Below are 20,746 nucleotides of genomic sequence, written 5' to 3' on the forward strand. Positions count from 1 at the left end.
TCTGGGCAGGAAAGACTGCTGGGGTCAAATAACCCTAGCAAGGTGTGTATCTAGTCTCCTTTTGAAGATCTCCTGGGTAGGTGCCTCTATCACCCCCACTTGGAGTCTATTCCAGAGTTTGGTCACATGAACCATGAAGTTTTTCCTTATATCCAGTCTGAAGCCTTGTTCTAGGAGTTTATGACTTGGTCCTTGTTTTCCCCTGGGGCGCTTTGGTGAATAGTTGTTCACCTAGCCCCTGATGCTCCCCCCTGATATATTTGTAAGTTGCCACCCAATCCCCCCAAAGCCTTCTCTTTTCTAGGCTGAAGAGTCCCATATATGTCAGCCTTTCCTCACAGGCCTTTAATCATACAAGTGGCTCTTCTCTGGACTCTCTCAAGTTTCTCCACATGGTTCCTGAAGTTGTTTCTCCTGCTTTGTGATTTCCAGTACTCATGGGCGCCATACCATTGTGCTGGACTCATATTATTCTTTCAGGGAGCAGATGAGTTTTGTTCAACACAAAGGTTGCTGCCTCCCACATCTTCATGAAGAATGAATGAATACACTGGGCTAATAGGAAAAATTAATAACCTGTTTGTTTTGGGTTTTGTTTTTTTTAATGTAATAGTATTGTGGCACAGTCACCAGATACCCTGGAACCTGCTGTTTCAGCCAAGGAGAAGGAACTGCATGTAAGTAACTAGAGGCTTCAACTGATTTTTTTTCAAGAAATCAATTTAAACTATACATCTAACATACTCCTAGAAACCAGTCCTGTTCCCCTGCAAACAACCAGAGGAAGAGCTGTTAAGATGGCAGACAGTCCACTTAAGACGCAATTAACCTGTTAATTGCATCTTAAATAGTAACTCAGTTGTGCATTCATGCAATTAATGTTGTGACAAAATGGGAAATCAACCACAAAATTATTCCACAAAATGTATGGGATATTTTTGTGGCTGGTTTCCATCACTCTATAAATTGAATTTGTGACATGGTCCCTGCCCTACAGCCTGATGCAAGATGCATGACAGGGCTTGGTTGACACTTCCCCCTTGTCAGCATTCTGGCAGCTATGCATGGAGCTGCATCCTGCTATTTTCAGGGTGTCAAGTCAAGGGGAGCTCACCAGATGGGCCAGAGTGCCAGGTTTTAGGGAGCTTCAGGGCTTGCCACAGCGTAGCAGGTTGACTTCCTTGAGCCAAGAGCAAGGCACTTGAAATGTTCCAGCCACAAAGACTCTGGGACTGGGGAGAAGTTCCCTGATTCTGTGATCCCCGTGCACTGGGACCTTTAAAAACCACATGTGCAGGTTGGCTGCACACATGGTTTTCTGATATTTTCGGTACATGGGCACCCCAGGTTTGAGGAAACTCTCCTGGACCTCAGGGACCTGACATGCTGCGACCTTAAAAATATGCATGCCGCTGCACTGCACATGAAGTTTTTTAGACATTCTGGTGTATGGGGCTCTGGGACTGGTGCAACTGATTGTTGGTCCTGTCCTGGGACTGTACCAGTCTTTAACTTGTTCCAGTGTAATCTCAGGGCTGAGACCAAAAATCCTGTGGCATGGTAGGAGGCACAGCTGTTGGGATCAGTGATCAGATTTCATAGTGCTGTTATAACATCATGTGTTGGGGCATAAATTTTATAACTTTTATGCTTTTACTCTTAAGAAATTGCCTTGAACTGTAATCCTGCTTGGGAGATTATAATGTCCTGAAGTGTTGCCTTTGTACTTTTTTTAAGTGGTTTCTGACTTTCTCTTTTTACTCAGTTGTGATATTTAACCTAAGGTGTTCTTTAAAATAGTTTCAGATGTATTCATAGTCTGCTTTTCTTCTTCACAGACTATTCTCTACAGCAAGCTATTGGCATCCAGACAAAAGTTAGCCAATGAGAAATTCATTCCTCCAGCTGTGCTGGCAACAAATAAAATATTAGTGGACATGGCCAAGATCAGGTAAAGCCTCTGCTTTTCAAAATACACCTAAAGGTATTCTATGACCTCTTTATTAGGTTCTGAATTGGCTGTCACAACTCCGGAAAGAGACCTTGGAGTCATTGTAGACAATTTAAAAAGTTTTAAAGTGACAGCTCAACGTGCAACAGCAACCAAAAAGTCCAATAAAATGTTGAACATTATTAAGAAGGGAATTGAAAACAAGATGGAGAAGATCATCATACCATTATACAAATCCATGGTGTACCTACATCTTGAATACTGTGTGCAATTTTTGTCCCCACATCTCAAAAAAGGCTGTAGTAGAATAAGAAAAAGTATGGGGAATGGCAACGAAGATGATCAGGAACATGGAGCAGTTGCCGTATCAGGAGAGCTAAAGAGGCTAGGATTCTTCAACTTGGAAAGGAGAAGGCTGAGGGGAGATTTGATAGCACTGAGATCTATAAAATCATGAAGGGTGTGGACCAAGTGAACAGAGAACTGTTGTTCATCAAGTCCCAGAATATTGGAACTAGGGGGCCTCCACTGAAATTAACAGGAGACAGTTTTAAATCTAACAAAGGGTACTTTTTACGCAACATATAGTTAACTTACGGAATTCATTGCCACAGGAGGTGGTGGAGGCAGATAGCATAACCAGTTAAAGAAGGGACTGGATAAGTTCATTGATGATGGATCTAATAATGGCTATTGAACATATTGCTTAGAGATGTTTCCTCTGGCATCTCTAAACCAATAATGGTGGATATGAGGGAGGGGATTAATCACTCTAGATATATTTGGTCCAGTGCTTTCCCTCCTATAGCAGGAGTGGGCAAAATTCAGCCCATGGGCCATATCTGGCCCTCCAGCTGATCCTATCTGGTCTGTTGGCCACTGCCAAGAGCCTGAGGAGGGAGGGCTATACCCTGCATCACTCCACAATCTCTCAGCCAGGGCTGGGCCAGGCAGATTACTCTCCACCTGCGCCCCCTCCCCCCCACACTTCCTATTGGTGCTATGCAGTCCTGGCACTGTGGCTGGGAGGCCAGCGTGGGACAGGGTGCAGTGCAGTGCACTGAGTAGCCGTCCCGCCTGCCCACCTGTTGTAATGAGCTGCTGCCACTGTAACTCCACTAGAAGGTGAGTTTATGCCAGCCATGGGCCGGATAGGATCAATTGGCATCTCCCTGTCCCCCACTCCTCCCCCCCTGCCCAGCCCTTAGCAACTCACCAAAACTCCTTAAGTGACCCACTATCCCAAATAATTGCCCACCCCTGCTCTATAGCATCCACCCCTGCCACTGTTGGATACAGGATAATGGGTTAGGTAGACCATTGGTCTGATGCAGTGTGGCATGAAGTTAGTGAAATCTAGCCAAGGCAAAGTATTTAACAAGTGGGAAGAAATATTCATGTGCAGTCATGTGTTACAGCCATTCGCTACTACAGGCAGTTCTCGCACTTATGGCGAGTTACATTCCTGGAAAAGGCACTGTAAGTGGAAACGGTGCAAGTTGAATCTGATTTTCCCATAGAAACAATGTTCTAATAGGGAATTACATTCCTGACCAAGGGCTTGATGCACACCATATTTAAATCAACTATTTAATCAACTATAAATGATATACACTGTACAGTATAAAGCTTTCTAAAGTGTACTGTATATAAATCGATTAAACAGGGCAATACAGTAACTAATCACATAACATTTTATTTAATCAGAAGTTGAAGGAACACCATCAGGGTCATGGAATTCAGAAGGGCTTATTTGGGAACATTTTGGGGAAACTTAGGGCCACTTGATGGCTTTTTGAGAAAGTGATCCAGGGATGTTTGTTTTGCTGCCCTCTTTTTCTCATTGTAAATTTCCCTGTAGTGCCATAAGTGCAAGGATCCAGCACCATAAGTAATAACATGGGTGTAAATGGCAGAGCCCTGCAAGTGCAAATCACCGTAAGTCAAAATGCCATAAGTCAAGGACTGCCTGTACTACAAAACTGAATAGGATTAACAAAACAAGTGTTAAAGGCTAGGTAGTTGCAAATCAATGTATTTGCCAAACCCCCTCCCCCAAAAAACCAATAGCAAAAACGCACAATTCATCCACTAGTTGTTTTATGTTATGTAAAAGAATAATACGACTAAAATAAAGTGTACTGATGACAGATTAATCATCTTTGTTAGTGTTACCTGTGGTTAAAGTGGATGACAGTTTTCTTTCACAGACAGCCCTATATTCAGAAGAGCCTATCAGTTCTCTGCTAATTTTTTGTTTATCCTGAAACAGGCCTACAACTATTGAAAATGTGAAGAGAATTGATGGTGTATCTGAAGCTAAATCTGCCATGTTGGTACCTCTCCTGAATGAAATCAAGGAGTTTTGTCAGGCAAATAATTCGCAGGTAAGACTCAGAGGAACTGCTAAGGTCCGTCCAACCCAACCCATTACTTTCAGATTCCGTCTTTCAGGCTTGTTTATGCTGCCCTATTGTTATTGCACCCAAAGTACACAGGACTGAATTCTTAGCACAGCTTGTGAATAGTCACTTGGAGATGGTAGTCTTGATCAAAAGTCATTTCACTCCAGGATAGTACTTGTTGAGGGAAGAGGTTTGCACTTAAACCTCTCAAGCTTACATTTTTAGGTGCCATAGGTAAAACTAATTCAAAAGTCTGCCTTGTTGAATTATTACACTTAGGCATGAAAAGGCTTTTAACAGAATTACTAAATTAAAATGCACCAGCCAGCAAAGGGTATAAAAGTGTGAGTTATTTTGTGGCCCTTCTGTTTTGTTAAACAGGCTACCCTACACTTGTGCTTTGTAGATGTGAGGGGATGTATGCATGTACAGATTGAATTACAGGCACAGCTTGTGTTGGTTTCCTGCTTGTGTGTAGAGAGCATCACCTGACTGCGAAACCTAACTTGCTTGGACATAAGCTATTCCATTTCCAGTTCTAGAAATCTATTACCTTGGTGACACAATTTGTTAGTTGGCTGTTGCCAGGTTATAACTCCTGTTATATCTCATTTGCCATGCTGTAGACAGATACATTCCCAACCTCTGAATCTAGAGAACAGTGGCAAGCAGCCGTCCAGAAGGGTGTTGGGTGCCGACCCCTCCCTCAGTCGCAACTTATAACGTACAGGCTGTTCCAGGAAAAGAACCTATCTTTGGTAAGTTTCCTATCCCTGGATACCTGAAAATGCTCATATATTTAAAAGAGGCTTTAAAGAGATTGTGTGCAGAAGTTTGGTATGTACTGAGTTGTGAGATTTTGGGGGACCAAACTTGTTAGTGACTGTTTTTCAAACATTCTCTGCAGTGCAAGTAGGTCTTCATGTTAGAGTACCCAAGCCCTACCTTGGCTGTCACTTAGCTGTGTCTGAACTGGCTGGTCAAGCAGTATTGGTAACTGATTTTAATATCAAATTATGTTAAATCAAGGTAGAACATACAGGAGGCCAAAACTGTCTTGAAAAGCTGATTGTACTGAGGCAATCCCATGTGGTTGTGTATGGCACCTTGTGTGCTTGGTGTAGCTTGTCCACCACACTCTTTGAGAAAGCACTGAGCCAGTTCCACAATCAGCTGGATTTTTCTCTTGAGAGCTGCTGGGGCAGATGGGAGCATCCACCTGTTCTGTAGCAGTAGGAATGGATGCAACACATAGCTATATGAAATTTTCTCTCAACCTGTTAATCAGTTTGTCTTGGCTAAATTTTACTAACTTTATTTAAAGTATGAAAAAAATCTCTTTGAATGTGAGGCATCTCCATATAAGGCTTCAGTGGTCTGGAAAAAAGCCCACAGGAACGTTCAATGAGAAACTAAAAACAAAATATTAATGCAGTTTTTTTGCAGAAACTTCCAGAGCTTTGATTGTTGGTGTCTTGAGCTTAGCTCCACAGCTGATCTCTGTCAAGGTGTAAGCTTGGGAGCCGGTGAAAAAACTGTTGCACAGTTTTGGGAATTGTGAGTTTAGAAAGACTTTATTATTCAGTAAGAGCTAAACCTGCCTTGTAGCAAAGACTGGTCCATAGGCTTCAGGACAAAAGGAGTTCTTCAACACAAGATAGCAGATTTTCAAGACCATGCATCATACATGCATCCTCTATTGTGGATGCAAGGGCTGGCAAGTGTATGGTAGGATCCAAGAGTAGTGAGGAGAGGCTGCATTTGGCTGTTCACTTCAGTGGAGAGAAGCAGATCCCCCAGAAGTTTGCTGGGCAGAGGATTATGTGTTTCTAATTGGCATGTAGTATATTACTAGAGCTCACTACTGGCCTGAGAGTTTAGTCCATTCTTTGTAATTGAAATTGAAAAGAAAATATATCCTAACCATGATATGACCTTGATACAAGTTTTAACAATTAACTGTTTATTGTTTTGCACCTGCTGTGTAGGCTGAGAGCCATAATGAACTGTGTTAAGTATGTATGATACCATGTGCCCTTGAAAACGTGTTTCATAATTATTTTTCTTATTCCCATTTTGACTTTCTTGTTTTATTCCTCTTTGATCTGGTGATACAAAGATGAAACTGTTTGACTTGCCCCTCCCAAGAGTGCAGGAGTGAACCTTGTCACATAATCACTAAATTAAAATACCCAAGGACTAATTAACGAGAAGCAATAGTACAATTAGTGTTAGGTAATTTGATGCCTGGTATCAAATAGCCCTGATTATTACATGCATTTTGTATGAATTGTCTGGGGGGAAGTCAATAAAAGAAACATAAAGTTTAATTCTTTTAGGGAAGAAAAATAATTAATTTTAAATCTATTCTTCAAAAAAGTCCTAGTCTAGATAAGCAAGATCTGGGAAGCTTCCCTCCTGTTGTTAATATTTTAAAAGATAGCAAAATAAAGGAGGAAGAATCTGCTTTTGTTAGTACTGTTAGTATTTTGAAAGTACCACCCATGTTGTACAGTGATATTGGGAATCAAACAGTGAGATCAGCAACATGTATACACCTCTTAAAGGTTCTGAGACAGACAGATATAGAGAGACTCTAACAAATAAACCTCATTTATAGATGAGTTGAGCTGAGTTGAGTTGATTCTACAGTTGTAATTACTAGATTACCATAAGATGCTTCTCCCAGGATGGAACCCTTTGGCCCCATATACAGTGAAACCATTGTTTCCTTTGCATGGTACAGATTGCCATATTCTGGGATTTATTTGCCTTTCCAAGCAGTAGATCAAAGAGTAGTGGTTAGTGTTGGCAGTTTCTAAAGGAGAGTAGAGAGGAGTAGGGATTGTGCACAGGCCATGGAGAACTTCCGATTTTAACCCACCTATTCTTTTGTTCTGTGTATCAAGGAGCTCCATGGTCAGTGGGTTATGCAGACTTTTGAACAGGGCAGAATTTTCTTTCTTGGGTGTGTCATTAAGGATAGATTCAGAGTGAGAAATTGTGCACACACTACGCATAAGATTTTATATTCTCAGCTGAAACAGTTTTTTAAAAATTGGATTCAAAGTCTGAAACATCAGAAACATATAGTGCATTGGTAAGTGCTTTGAAGCACTTGTGTCCTGTCCTTTTTCTTGGATACAGGCTTTTGTTCTTTTGTTATCGTTTTGCATACTTTCACCATCTAAGATTTCTTTTCTTATTTTTTCCCGCCCCAGAGGAACATAAGCGAGAGCAGGTCTCTTCCTCTTTCTGTGATCGGCACTCATTTATACCAGGCAATGACATCTAACTATCCTGTTGACTTAGAACGAGCAGGTCTAACTCCTGAAATTCAGAAGGCTGTTTCCAATGTTATCAAAAATCCTCCCATCAACTCAGGTGAGACTTACAGGCCTAGCTTGAAGCTGTTAACAACAGCCATTGAAATATGGATGAAGTGAATGACAAACTTCTGTATCTTGTTACATTCTTAGGCAAGCATTTGGAGAGCATGAAAACCACCAGCGCCACCTTATGGTGTGTGATTATGAGATGGGAATAGGCAGAGGCATGGAAAAGAATGAGAATGGGGTGGAGGGAATTGAGTTTTATGAGGTACAAGGGTATACTCAGAAACATAGAGAACAGGACTGATGAGGAATTACATAGGCCCGAGTGGTGTAATGGCAGGCCTGGGGAAGGAGCAGTTTTCTCATTTCTCCATGAGAGGATATCCTGTTTGTGTCAAAAAAGTGCTTTGCTTTCTTATACGTTATTATCAAGGTGTCCTGACATACTCAAGTCTTTTATGTATCCTCTGATACAGTGTCTAAGCACAAAGCTGAGTTAGGGGCAATGTTATGCTAGCTAAAGAAGCAAAACCTCTTGGAAACTTCTTTCCATTCTCTTAACATACAGAGAGCATGTTGTTCTGGTTGTTTTGATATTATCAAAATACTTTAATAAGCATTCTGAAATATTTTTTAGGTCAGGCATGGCCAACCTGTGGCATACTTGCCATAAGTGGCACGTGTGTGGGTGCCATAAGTGGCATGTGTGTGGCTCTTGGATCATGGAGGGGACAGGCAGCACGGTGGGAGATAGGGCAGAAAGCAAAGTAGCAAAATGGGCATGGAGCACAGGGAAGGAAGGAAAAAGGAAAGCAGTAGATCAGTCAGGGATCACAGGGCTGGGAGCAGAAAGCAGTCAAGGAAAGGGGGCGGGGGAGAACTTCATGGCTGGGCTGGCAGCACCAGGGCCAATGCCCGTACTTGCTAGGGTGAGGCAACTAGGAGACACTGCTTGGGGCAAGAAGGGCTGTGACCAGGCTGCCTGATGTGGTGTGAGAGCTTCAGCCTAGGACAGGAGGGGTGCCACAGGCCTCCCCTCCTCCTCCCTCCAGCCACTGTGCTGTGGCTCAAGCAGGACAGGGACAGCTGGGGGCCCCCTTCGGCAGGGCTGGGAGGTGGGCAGGGGGCTGTGGGTTTAGAGTGATGGGCACCAGCATGGTCCAGGGAGGCAGGGGACTCTGGCTTGGGAGTGAGGACAGCAGCAAGGCCAGGGGGCTCTGGGTGTGGAGTGAGGGGCACTGCCAGGACCAGGGGGCTCTGGGTGTGTAGTGAGGGGCACCAGCAGGCCTAGAAGGCTCTGGGTTGGGACTGGCCATTGATGTTTACAAATGGGTCCTAATACAAAAAAGGTTGAGAACCACCGTTGTAAAGTACTTTAAGATTTGCAGTTGGGGAGTGCTATGGAAGCACTAGGGTATAATTAGTTGTGATGATGCTGAGGGATGTTCTTCTGAACCAGTGTAAGAACAGCAGTTCTTTATCTTAACACATTGATCTAGTGCAGTGGCGTTCAAACTTTTCCCCCTGGAAGACAGATGGACAGTGCCTGGTCTAACCGTGGACCAGATGATGGGCTAGAGCAGGGGCGGGCAATTATTTTGGGCAGAGGACAGCTTACCCAGTTTTGGCAGGCTGTTGAGGGCCACATGGGTAGCCCCACCACCTGACAGGTGCCCCACCCCTTGAAAGGTGCCTTGCCCCCTGGTCACCATCTTGGGACCAACGTCCCAATGTCTTGGGACCAATCTCTCAGGGCCAGCACCGGTGGAGCCCAAAGCGGTGCACAGGCTGGCAGGGGTCTATGGAGCCAGGCTGGGCTGCACCAGCAGGGAGTAGGGAGCTGGCCTGGCTCCACAGAGCCTCTGCCAGCTGGGACCCTGTGCTCCTGCCACCCTGTTCTGGGCCCCACCAGCACTGGCCCTGGGACACTGGTGCAGGTCCTGTGCTCCCACCGACTCACACCCAGTGCCCCCCAGCCCCACGGTACAGGCGGGGGCAGCACTCAGCCCTGACCCCCTGCTCACCAGCAGAGAAGAAGCTGGTGCTGAGCGTGGGGAAAAGTGGCCCCTCACCCGCCCTATGGCCAGTGCTCCCTGCTGCAGGTGCTCACAGCCCACGTGGGGTTGTCTGGAGCAGGCACAGGCAGCCTCATGCAGGCTGCAGGTGGCTGCAGTGCAAGGCGACAGGCGAGGGGCCACTTTTCCCCACGCTCAGCACCAGCTTGTAACCCACCCCACTGTCAGCCTGGCAATGGGGCAGGTTACAACGTGGTGCTGAGTGCGGGGGGGGAGAAAGCAGTCCCTCGTCCCCCCCCCCCATGCCCGGCGCCCTGTGCTGCCGCCGCTCGCAGCCGGCCTGGGGCTACTTGTGCCTGCTCTGGACAGCCCTGCATGGGCTGCGAGGGCCTGCAGCATGGGGTGCTGGCCATGGGGCAGACAAGAGGCCGCTTTTCTCTGCACAGGGAAGGAGCCTGGGGAAAAGCTGAGTGCGGAGGGGAAAGCAGCCCTGCCCCACGCCCGGTGCCCCATGCTGCAGGCGCTTGCAGCCCACATGGGGCTGTCCGGAGCAGGCACAGGCAGTGCCACATGGGCTGCAAGCAGCTGCAGCACGAGGCACTGGGCATGGGCAGGGAGGGACCATTTCTCCTCCCCATGCTCCTTCCTTTTCCAGGGTCCCACCCACTTACCTGAGCTTCCCGCACTGGGGCAGCGATGTGCTTTCAGCCTAGAAACCCCAGTTGGGACTCCCAGCTGGGGGGCGGGACCAGGCAGCCTGGCTGTTATTGGAGCCCACTAGGCTTCCCCTGGGTCCTAATGCCCTTGGTTCCTGTCATTTTTAACAGGAACCAAGGGCAGAGAAATACTAATTTCCTACATTATTTTAGGGGTTCCGCGGGCCAGATAGAATGGCCTTGTGGGCCATATTTTGCCCACCCCTGGACTAGAGCGACAGCCACAGGGAGGATGGGTGGGGGAGCAGCTCAGCCTGAACCCAGCCCCATGGTGGGGAAGGGGCCTTAAACCCCATCCCTGTGGAAGGGGAAGGGGTGTGACCTGTTCCTTTAGGTGGCAGAGGAAGGTGACATGGCCCAGCCTTATGGAGAAGGGGATGTGGCCTGGCCCAAACTCAGCCCTGCAGGGGGAATGGGGTATGGCCTGGTTCCTACTGGGGCTTTGGGTTTGTGAATTTGGCAGGGGGGAGGATGCTCTTATTAATGGCCACTACTCCCCTGTTGCCAGATTTCCAGACCTCTGAGGAGCCCCACAGGCCAGGTATGATGGCTCCATGGGCTGCATTTGGCCTGTGTGCCAGAGTTTGAGTACTCCTGGTTTAGTGCCCAGTATTTTGTCTGGGGCTTAACACATATGTACATGCATACACACATATCTAGCTCTTTTGTTTAAATAACACAATGAAAATGCCACAGAACACCATTTCAAGCACCAACTTGGGGATGACACCTTATTCTATAGTAAGAATAAACTTTCTAGTAGGGGGTAAGAGTGAGTACAGAGGAGGTATTACAGATATCTCTATTCATGTTTTTTAGATTTTTTTTTAAAATGGCATTTTAGGCATAGGCAACTCATAGGAGGGGCATGGCAGGGCATGTGCCCCGCCTGAGATTGGCTGACGCCAGCTTCTGCAGGTAGTCACTGCTTGCCCCTGGCCCCCTCCTCACTGCCACTGCCACTGATGCCTGTGGGCAGTCACTGCTTGCTGCCATCGGCATCTGTAGGCAGTCCCTGCTCGCCATCCCCTCTCCCTTCCCCAGCATCTGCAGGCAGTCCCTGCTTGCCACCAACGCTGCCACCTACAAATGGTGCTCCCAGTCTCAAGAGGCACCAGTCGTTCATGATTTTAGGTTTCTAGGTTCTCTGAACTCTCTGGACTCCTCCACTCATTGCACTATGACCTGTTAGTCCACATGCTGGTTAGCAGCAGTCATTGGGTAACAGGGCTTTGAGCCTAATTTCCTTTGCTTAAACCAAGCTGACAGCCCTCTGAGCTCCCCATTTCAGCTGAACTGCAAGTGAGTGCTGCAAATGGCTGCTGCTTTTCATCTCGTGTCTGAGATTGTTAATAACAGGTATTTAGCAGAATTGGCAGATTTGTTAGATTCTGACAGGGCCACAACATGAGCACATCTGCTATGGTCATTATGGCAATAGAAGCACAGTGTAGATGCAGGGCGGTTGGATTTATGACCTAGGTATTAGAAAGGACCTGTTTGCTCAGAGTCTCCTGCCACAATGTACAGGAGATTAAACTCTTACAATGTTCCTTTGCTGTATGTAAGTGATTTAAGGACACTATCAGTTCAGTATTTTTTAAATAAAAGAAAAAGAGTGGAAAAGCTCAGCTGCTGCAGTAAAGAGCGAAGGGAATAACAGCAGAGGGAGGCTAGGGGAGACATGATAATGGCTTTGGGTTAAGTTTGAGTATAGGGGATTGCATGAGTGCAAAATGAAGGTCAACATTTATCCATTGATTAATATTTTTCTATCTGAAGATTCAAGCTACATAGTGTTTTGTATTGTATTATTTGACTCCTTCCTTGCTTTAAAATATGTTATGTTTAGTGACAGGCCATCCCAGAAACTGTTGATGTCCAGCTTTCCTTCACCAAACCTCCAAATAATGCCCTTTAATTTTGAAACAGTGTAGAAATTTTGGGGGAATGTTAAGAAAAGATAAAAATTCACATTATTAATTTAATTTTTTTTTACCCCAAGATGTAACCAAAATACAAGAGATTAGAACACTGGTTCCTCCAAATATTGAAACATATCTTATCAGAATGACAATTGCACTACTGGAAAAAGGAGATGGAAGTAAGCCGTGGAGTCAGCAGTGTCAGTCAAGCAACAGAAGATTGCTAGATGAATCTGAATGGCCGCAAGCAACTATGGGACCATTCCTGGAGAGCAAGGAAGATGTTTTGTGGATTGAGACAAAGGTTAGTTTAAAAAAAAAAAAGTTTATTAAACAATGTGATTATGCAAAAAGGATTATCTCTTGATAGCAGTTTACCTATATAAGGGGCGGAACTTACTAATTTTCGCTGGTTGATTGCAGTGTACAGTTCTCATTCCATGCTCATTTTGCTGTGCACCTGCTTCTCAGTGCTGATTGGCAAAGAGGGCCCCTTGGCATTGGTTGGCAGAGAGGGCCCAGGGGAAGGAGCTCATGGCTTCCCTTCTGTTTTCAGCACTCTCCCCCAATAGCCATGTGACAGGAGTATCACTATTGGAGCCTTTCCAGGAGTGGCTCCGCCCTCCTGTAATGGGCCAACCGCCTGCTTACTCTCCTGCCACACCTTGATCTTAGTTGATTAGTAGATTGTTGTAATCAGCAGAAGGCTGCCCATTTTTCGCGCGCCAGTGATAGGGGGCGCTGCCTGCGGCTCCTTTTCCTCCCCTACACCGCAGTCCAAGCCTTGCAGATGGTGCTGATGTGGTTTGACCTGGGCTGCATTATGTCTTGGCCCTCCTCTTCACTCCTGGGGCTCCTTGCTGCCCCCTCTTGCTCTGGGGCTGGGGCCAATGCACCCCGCAAATGCTGCGCCTTCTCCAGCGCCAGGAACCCCCACGCTACTGGGGAGTCCCTATGAGGCCTCCTCCAACCCCTAATAGCCTCACCCGGTCCTCCAGTCAAAACAGTGAACATAAAAACACAAAGCCCCTGGGCTACAACATAAAACTAGACTGTCCGGTCAAACCAGATTCACTCCCTACTAGAGAGTGAGGGAGAGAGGGAGGGAGGGCTCCCCAACCCCAGCAGTAACCAGGGGATGTTCACACCACCAGAGTTCTCCCCCCGTCTGTCCTAGCTGAGTTCCTGCTCCCACGGCTGCTGGAGAGGAACTGCTCTCCTGGCCTCCTACCTGGGCTTAAGAAGGGCTAAGCCCTGCCCCTTCCTGTCAGCTGGTTTTACTGGTTGCCTCGGCAACCAGCACCTGCGCAGCCCTGGTGACTGGCAGCTGAGCCTTCCTGCCACTAGGGGACTCTCCCGAGCCTTCTCCGCTTTCAGGCACAGGGCGCCTGAGTGCGCTGCGACAAGCCATTTTCCAGCTTTTTTGTAGAGGGCCTACTAAATTCATGTTTTTGCGAAAATCATGAACATGCAAATTTGGTAGGTCCCTAGCAATGACTAATGCTTTTGTGCCAGAAAGGGTGCTGATATTCATATTTTAACACCTTTGTGATTGGAATAAACGGCCTTTATTTGCTGAAATGTTAATCACATAAAACTCGTATGAAACACTTAGAGATCTAATTAAGTGAAAAGCAATATTGTTCTATTATAATACAGGCTAATTTGGTATGGGAATACATTAAAACAACATTATTTGTTTAGTTAGAATTGTAAATGGTGCAAATGGAAACTGTTTTAAGAAACAATGTTTTATTTTTCTAATACGGAAAGTCTGAAAAGAACAGCAAGACAGATGATATACAGCCAGTTAATACCAAACAGGGTGTGCCAAGCCATCAAAGCTCCCTCAGATTAGCTTCCTAGAATCAACCTTCCCTTCATCTTGATGAAGAAGGACTGTTTGCTGACTCCCAGTCAACGGTAATGCCATACTCCATGAATTCCTATTTTATACAAGACTTTATACTGGCAGATGTTCTTGTCAGGGTATAACTGTACACTCTCCCCGCGTCGGGGCCACTTACCAGTAGCCGAGGGTCTGCTCACCTTTGGTTAGGCGTGTCGCACATGCCTGCCTCGTCTGCCACGACTTTGATGTTAATGGAGTTGGTTCCAGTGTCCGGCGCGTGCCGTCCAATTATGAGACTCTCCGGCGTTCCGCGGGTCCCGCGTCTCTGAGGGCTCCGCCACCCCTACACCCTCGCCCGTTCCACCGGCTGGTGACCGCCTATCTGGGCCGGCCATGTATCCATAGGTCACACAAATAATGCACAAAAGCAATATGACAATCAACACAAGCAGCCAAAGGGGCTCCTTTGGACGGAGCAGCTGGATCAGCCTTCTGCAGTCATCCTCCAAGGCCCACTTGTCCTCTGTGGGGTCGAACCCCCTTTTTGGTTCTCGAAGAGTCCCTCCTGGGGCTTGGGTAATTCCTCTTTTACAGTTAAAGCTCACTGTTGCTACTGCGCCCACATCACAGGAACTACGGTATCCACAGTCAATTAGTGCCCTTCTATTAGGGTCTTTACAGTACCCTGCTCCTGCCGGGTTTCACCCGCTACCAGCCGGTAAACAAAACAGTCCTATGCCCCACAAGGGCCTGGAGACTAGGCTCACAAACCCTGCTGGGGCTTACCCCTTCTCCAGAGGTTTCTACTGGCACTCAGCGCTGCTCGCATCCTCTGCAATGTCAGCTGGCCTGCTCCATCACCTCCACGTCCTCCCTCCGGTTCCGGGTTGCTCTCACTTGTTGGCCCCAGCCTCTCTTTTATACCGGCAACAGAAGTACTGGCCCCTCCCTTTCCCCCACACCTGGGTAAGGGGAATTTCTGCCTGTCTCCCTGTGGTTGCGGGCGTGGGGCCACGGGCCCTCCACTCAGGCTGGGAGCCAAGGAGCCTGCTGGCCTTTTCTCTCCCTCACAGTTCTTACCAGTATAAATATTCCCCTTTGAGGATAACAAGTTAACAATGCAAATTGTAAAATACCACTCGATATACTTACTACCTTCTTGCTATTAAAGTATAACTAAATGCCCTAAAATTTAGTTTCCAGATTTATTAAAGTACCCTATTTTCTTTAACAGCAGAATATGCTGAGAGTAACTGACATTTCTTATTGATGTTATTTAGGTGCCATTGTACTGGCTGCTCAGCAGTTTGTATAATAAACAAAAGTTCTGCCCCAAAGACCTTAAAATTGAGAAACACTTGCCTGGTATTATCATCTACTGATCATTTTTCAATTAATGTGGAAGACTTCAGTGAAGGTGTCCAGTCACTTTTTTATGTAGCTAGTCCCCCAGTCTGAGGGTCACTTATGTTAGGATGACCATATAGAACCATGGGAAATCCAGGACACTGCTCTCTGCCCTTCTCCCCCCCCACAACCTTGGCAGCACCTGACCTTTTTCGGCCTTTGGTTTAAACTCAGAAGAGCAACAAAGTGGGGCTTGGTGGCCCACAGAGAACAAGAGCACCCCCTCCCCTCCCTGTGTGATCCTGCTAGCCAAAGGAACCCAAGTGATGGCACCTGGGTTCTATGCCCATCCCAACCACACAGTTGCCTGGTGGGAAGGGAGGCAACCAGGACGGACTGGCTAGGGCAGTAGTCCTAAGGCAGAGCCCAGAGCTGAACCCCAAACATGGGTCTCTGGGAGCTGGGTGGGTTGGGAGGGGAGGGGAGGGCAGGGGGAACACTACACTCAGGGCTGGGGTCTGAGTCATCCCCCCCCCTAAACTCCCCATTCCTCAGGAAGTCCTTTCCTCACTTGGGCTCTTTGTGGCAGCCCTGGCCCCTAGTCCATTGGGCTGAGAACTTCTCACACATAGTAGAGTCAGTCAGGGATGGGCAACGTGGGCAACCACCCAGGGCACCATGGCACTTCGTGTGTGTGTGTGTGTGTGTGTGTGTGTGTGTGTGTGTGTGTGTGTGTGTGTGTGTGTGCATAAACACACACACACACACACACACACACACACAAGTGTGAGCAGCCTGCTCTCAGGAGGAGCTGGGTGGGCACATGTGGGTGGGTAGGGTGATGCGGTGCGAATCCAGGACTTTTGCTTAAATTTTCACTGTTGGCCCCTGTAGAAGTTTAAATGTAAATGTTGAAGTGTTCCTGCACTGTGGCATATTGAATCTGTGGTCATCAGAACGTCTCAGTTTTGTTTTATTTTTCACTATAGGATCATTTCACTTTTGGTTATATCTGCACAGGGGACAGGGTTCCCAACTCAAGAAAATAATTTTTACTGAAGGTCTGCAAATTTTTTACTGACATGTTTTAAATAACCTAAATGTAACCCTTCTGGCAGGCCGTGCATGGCTTTAACAAAGACAGGGTTCAAAGGCAGTATGCATCTTTGTAATGCCCTTTGCTTAACTACAAAAACCCTTTCTACAATGGTAGTTCATTGCTTTCCTCACAAAAACTGTTCAGGAATAATTCTTTTCCACAGTATATCTCACAGGCCCTTTAGTGGCAGATGCTTCCAAATTTTTCTGGGGAATTTAGTTTTCTCAACCCTTTCCTACAGTGGTTCCTGTGTAGCTGTGACAAGGCAAAGATGGGAATCCCATACATGAGTTTGAGGGTCATGATTTCATTAGGGATTCTTCCACCAGGGTAAATCTGAGATATAGATGTTTCACATTTGTATAAAACAAACTTTTTCTGGTGTGATTAATTGAAATTTGAAAGCATCACTGGCAGCCATCGGTCTTGGGAGACCATGGAGATTGTGCCTTTGGTGGGTTACTGGGTACCACCACAGCTTCTTGAGTGGCAGAGGAGTCCAACGCACAGCAAGGAGACCCTCTGGCAAGTTGCACATACAAACTCGGTTGAGCATACAATGGTATGCTGAGTACCATTTTGTCTTGCCTGCCTTTGAGGCCTCTTCTCTAGCTCGTCATTGATCCTATCTATCTCAAAGCAACATAGGCCCTGTTTCATGGTGGCTTTCCACTCGCAGCAGTCTGAAGCAGTTGATTCCCAGTGTTGGCTATTGATGTGCAGCTCAAAAAGATTTTTCTTGCAGACATTAACAAAATGGAGTTTCGGCCATCCAAGTTGACATTTGCCAGTGGCCAACTCACCATAGAGTATGTCCTTGGGGATTCAGCCATCACTTATATGATTCACATGTCCTAACCAACAGAGGTGTCTCTGTCTCAGGAACATGAACATACTGGGTATCTTGGTCCATTCTAGAACAGCAAAGTTGAGATTTTGTCATACTATGTTATGCACAGGATACTGCAGAGACATCAAAGATGGAAACTGTTCAATATTCTTTCTTCCTTAGCAGAAGGAGTCCATGTTTTGCTGCCGTACAACAGAGAGCTAAGTATGCAAGTGCTGTAGATGGACGTTGTCAACAGAGCGAGTGCTCTATTTTTACAAACTCTCTTTTGAAGTTTAACCATGGCATTGCTTGCCTTTCCACTGCAAGCATTAATTTCAGCTTCCAAGCCAAGATTTTGCAAGATGGTGGAGCCTAAGTATGTGAAATTTTCAACCGCTTCCAGGCTTTTATCATTTATTCTAACTTCAGGAAGGCAGTCGACTTGTTGACCCATGACTACTGTCTTCTTTAAGCTAATGGTCAGACCGAAATAGTCACAAGCACGAGAAAGGTGATCCATGAGACTTTGCAGTCTTGCTTCTGAATGGCTAACAATTGCTGCATCATTGGCAAAGAGCATTTCACAGACAAGAACTTCTCAGGTTTTCATTTTCGCTTGGAGACAACCAAGGTTAAAGGTTTTCCCATCAGACCTGGTCAGAAGGTATATTCCTCCTGAAGATCCACTGAATGCATCTTTGAGTAGCACAGTGACGAAAATCCCAAAAAGCATTGGAGCTAGGCAGAGATGACCCGACCAGGGTGGGGGCCTGGGGCAAATCAGCCTGTGTGGGGCCACGCCCCCGCACACCCTGGACATGAAGAAGCTGGCAGCGGATTCAGCGGTGGGGTGGGGGTGTGCCAAGTGGCTGGATGCGAAGCTGGTGGAGGCGCTGAGTCACCGCAGCCACTCCAGCCAGCTCCGCAGGGCCGCCCAAAGCCCCCACCCAGGATGGCCCTGGAGCTAGGACACAGCCCTGTTTGACACTAATCTCAATTTCAAAATTCTTCCAAATGTGACCCATCAAACTGCGCTGTTCCACACATACTGACATGGAAGGACTTGATGATGCTCAGGAGCTTAGGAGGGCAGCCAGTCTTCAGGATTCAGAGCAAACTGACAAGATCAAAAGCTTTGGTATATCAACAAATGCTATGTATGGAGATTTCCTTTGTTCATGGCACTTTTCTTGTAGCTGTCTTGAGGAGAATTTCATATCCATCGTGGATCTACTGGATTTGAAACCACATTGAGACTCAGGGTAGACTGTCTGCAAGGTTCTGCAGTCTTAGTAGGATGACTTTGGTGAACAGCTTCCCAATGATGCTAAATAAGGATATACCATGATAGTTGTTGCAGTCACTCATATCACCTTTATTTTTTTACAGAGTGACTACGTTTGCATCCTTCATGTCTTGAGGAACTTCATCTTCTCTCCAATGCTTACATATTAATTCATGCAGAGAGAGGAGGAGAACATATTTCCTGCACTTAACTTCAGCCAGTATGCAGTCTGCACCTGGGACTTTTACCACAAGCTAGCTGATCAGTGGCTTTTTTCTACTCCGTCTTTTTTCATAGTTAAGAGCTGTCAAGGTTGAGAGGTCTTCAAGTGCATCAAGAGCAGGCACAGGCCATATTTTCATGAGTAGAGTTCTGAATAATGCTCAACCCATTGATCCATCTGCTTATTGCAGTCATTCATGACTTCACCTGTGGAGGATTTTAAAGGGGAGGTCTTCCTTGGAACAGGCCCAAGAGCTTTCGTGATGCCCCCATACATTGCTTGCCTGTCACCTCTGTCAGCAGCTTTTTGGATACTTTTGCACTGTTGTAGCCAATAATGGCTTGCACATCATCTCACTATACATTTGACCTTTTGCTGGATCTCTTGAAGCACCTGCAAGTTGGAGTGGCTAGGGTCACACTTATATTTAAGAAAAGTTTACCATTTCTTTTCTATGAGTGGGATAATTTCAGATGAGTTCTCATTGAACCAATCATTTGAGCTGTGATGCAAGGTATCACAAGAGTTCAAGGCAGTTGGATAGATGGCTCCTTTGAGCTGAATCCATTTCTCCTCAGCAGTATTACATAGAGATGATAGAGCCCCAGAGAGAGTTTAATTGAGACAATGTGTATTCAGCTTTCAGTTGTGTGGCGTTTATTTGTAGTAAGGAGAGTTTCTTACTCTTGTACAATTTCCTGGGACGCATTTTGACTTTAGTGCATACCAAGGAATGATCGGTATCAGAGACAGCACTCTGATAGGATTGTGTAATGATTACATCATGGAAGTTTCACGAGCAGGTGATAATCAGTTGATACCAGTGCGCGGATCATGGGTGGCACCGAGATACTTTGTGCTGAGGTTTTGCATTGAAGAAAGAATTTGTTATGCGTAGCTCATTACATGAACATAGTTGGAGCAAACATTGTTCGTTTTCATTCAGTTTGCTGATGTCACTGGTGCCCAAACAGTGAGACCAGGCAGCATGCACCTCACCTGGAGTAAATACACCAGTGCAAAAATACTAAATATAGACAAGTCCTCCTGCCCAGTTTGACTTGCCCGCAAACTTTCTTGAATTGCTGTTTAACTTCGTGTATATAGTAGTTCTTCTTGGATGAGTGTCCCAGGTTCTTAGGCAACCCAAAAATAGTTGGTCAGTTAACTGGTCAATATAGTCAAATAATGGTCAAGTATTTTAAGCATTAATTTATTAGAACAGTAAAGAAAGACTTGAATCTTCAATAGCTTAGATTCTTAAACTAATTACAGAAAATAATCATTACTGTGAAACCATTTAAATTCTAAAAAAATGTAATGAATTATTATAATAGTGTTCACAGAATCATAGAAAAGTAGGGCTGAAAGGGTCATCTAATCCAACCTCCTGTTCAAGGCAAGATCATCTTAGCATTGGTGGTACTCAAGCTCCAGCCCAGCAGCAAAATGCAGCCTGTGAAGCCTTGGAATGGAGACTATGGGACTTACCACAAGTTAGGAAATTTGGTACTGGGGGAGCAATGGCAGTACTGCCACCCCATCCTGCTGCCAGAATCCCAAGCCCCATGAGACTGGTCTGAGCTGGGCCATGACCTTCCCTCTGTGTGGCCAGATCGGAACCAGGCCAAGCCCCTTTCGATCCAGGCTGCCAGGTTGGGGCTGGGCCACACCCCCTTCCCTCCATCCAACCAGGTTAGGGCTGGACCATGCCCTCTTCTTCCCACAGGTCCAGGCCACTCTCCCTCGCCCCCCCCCCCC

General features: G+C 46.2%; 1 protein-coding gene across 2 annotated transcripts in view; it reads left to right on the plus strand.

Annotated features, from left to right (window-relative positions):
* Positions 1-20,746, plus strand: part of WRN (Werner syndrome RecQ like helicase) — a 197,497-nt gene that overhangs the window by 171,744 nt on the left and 5,007 nt on the right. The window contains exons 28-34 of one of the 2 annotated variants that reach the window (XR_002097222.1): positions 614-677; positions 1,839-1,951; positions 4,224-4,338; positions 4,983-5,114; positions 7,578-7,740; positions 12,428-12,651; positions 14,121-14,270. Coding sequence is in view for 1 of the 2 variants with exons in the window: in XM_019516772.1 (XP_019372317.1) it covers positions 614-677; positions 1,839-1,951; positions 4,224-4,338; positions 4,983-5,114; positions 7,578-7,740; positions 12,428-12,651 (811 nt within the window). In the remaining variant the exon portion in view is untranslated. The remainder of the gene's footprint in view (positions 1-613; positions 678-1,838; positions 1,952-4,223; positions 4,339-4,982; positions 5,115-7,577; positions 7,741-12,427; positions 12,652-14,120; positions 14,271-20,746) is intronic. The other variant, XM_019516772.1, reaches the window with a different exon arrangement.

The sequence above is a fragment of the Gavialis gangeticus genome, unplaced genomic scaffold (genome assembly GCF_001723915.1).
Source record: "Gavialis gangeticus isolate Ggan-Ray unplaced genomic scaffold, GavGan_comp1, whole genome shotgun sequence".
Taxonomy (NCBI): Eukaryota; Metazoa; Chordata; order Crocodylia; family Gavialidae; genus Gavialis; species Gavialis gangeticus.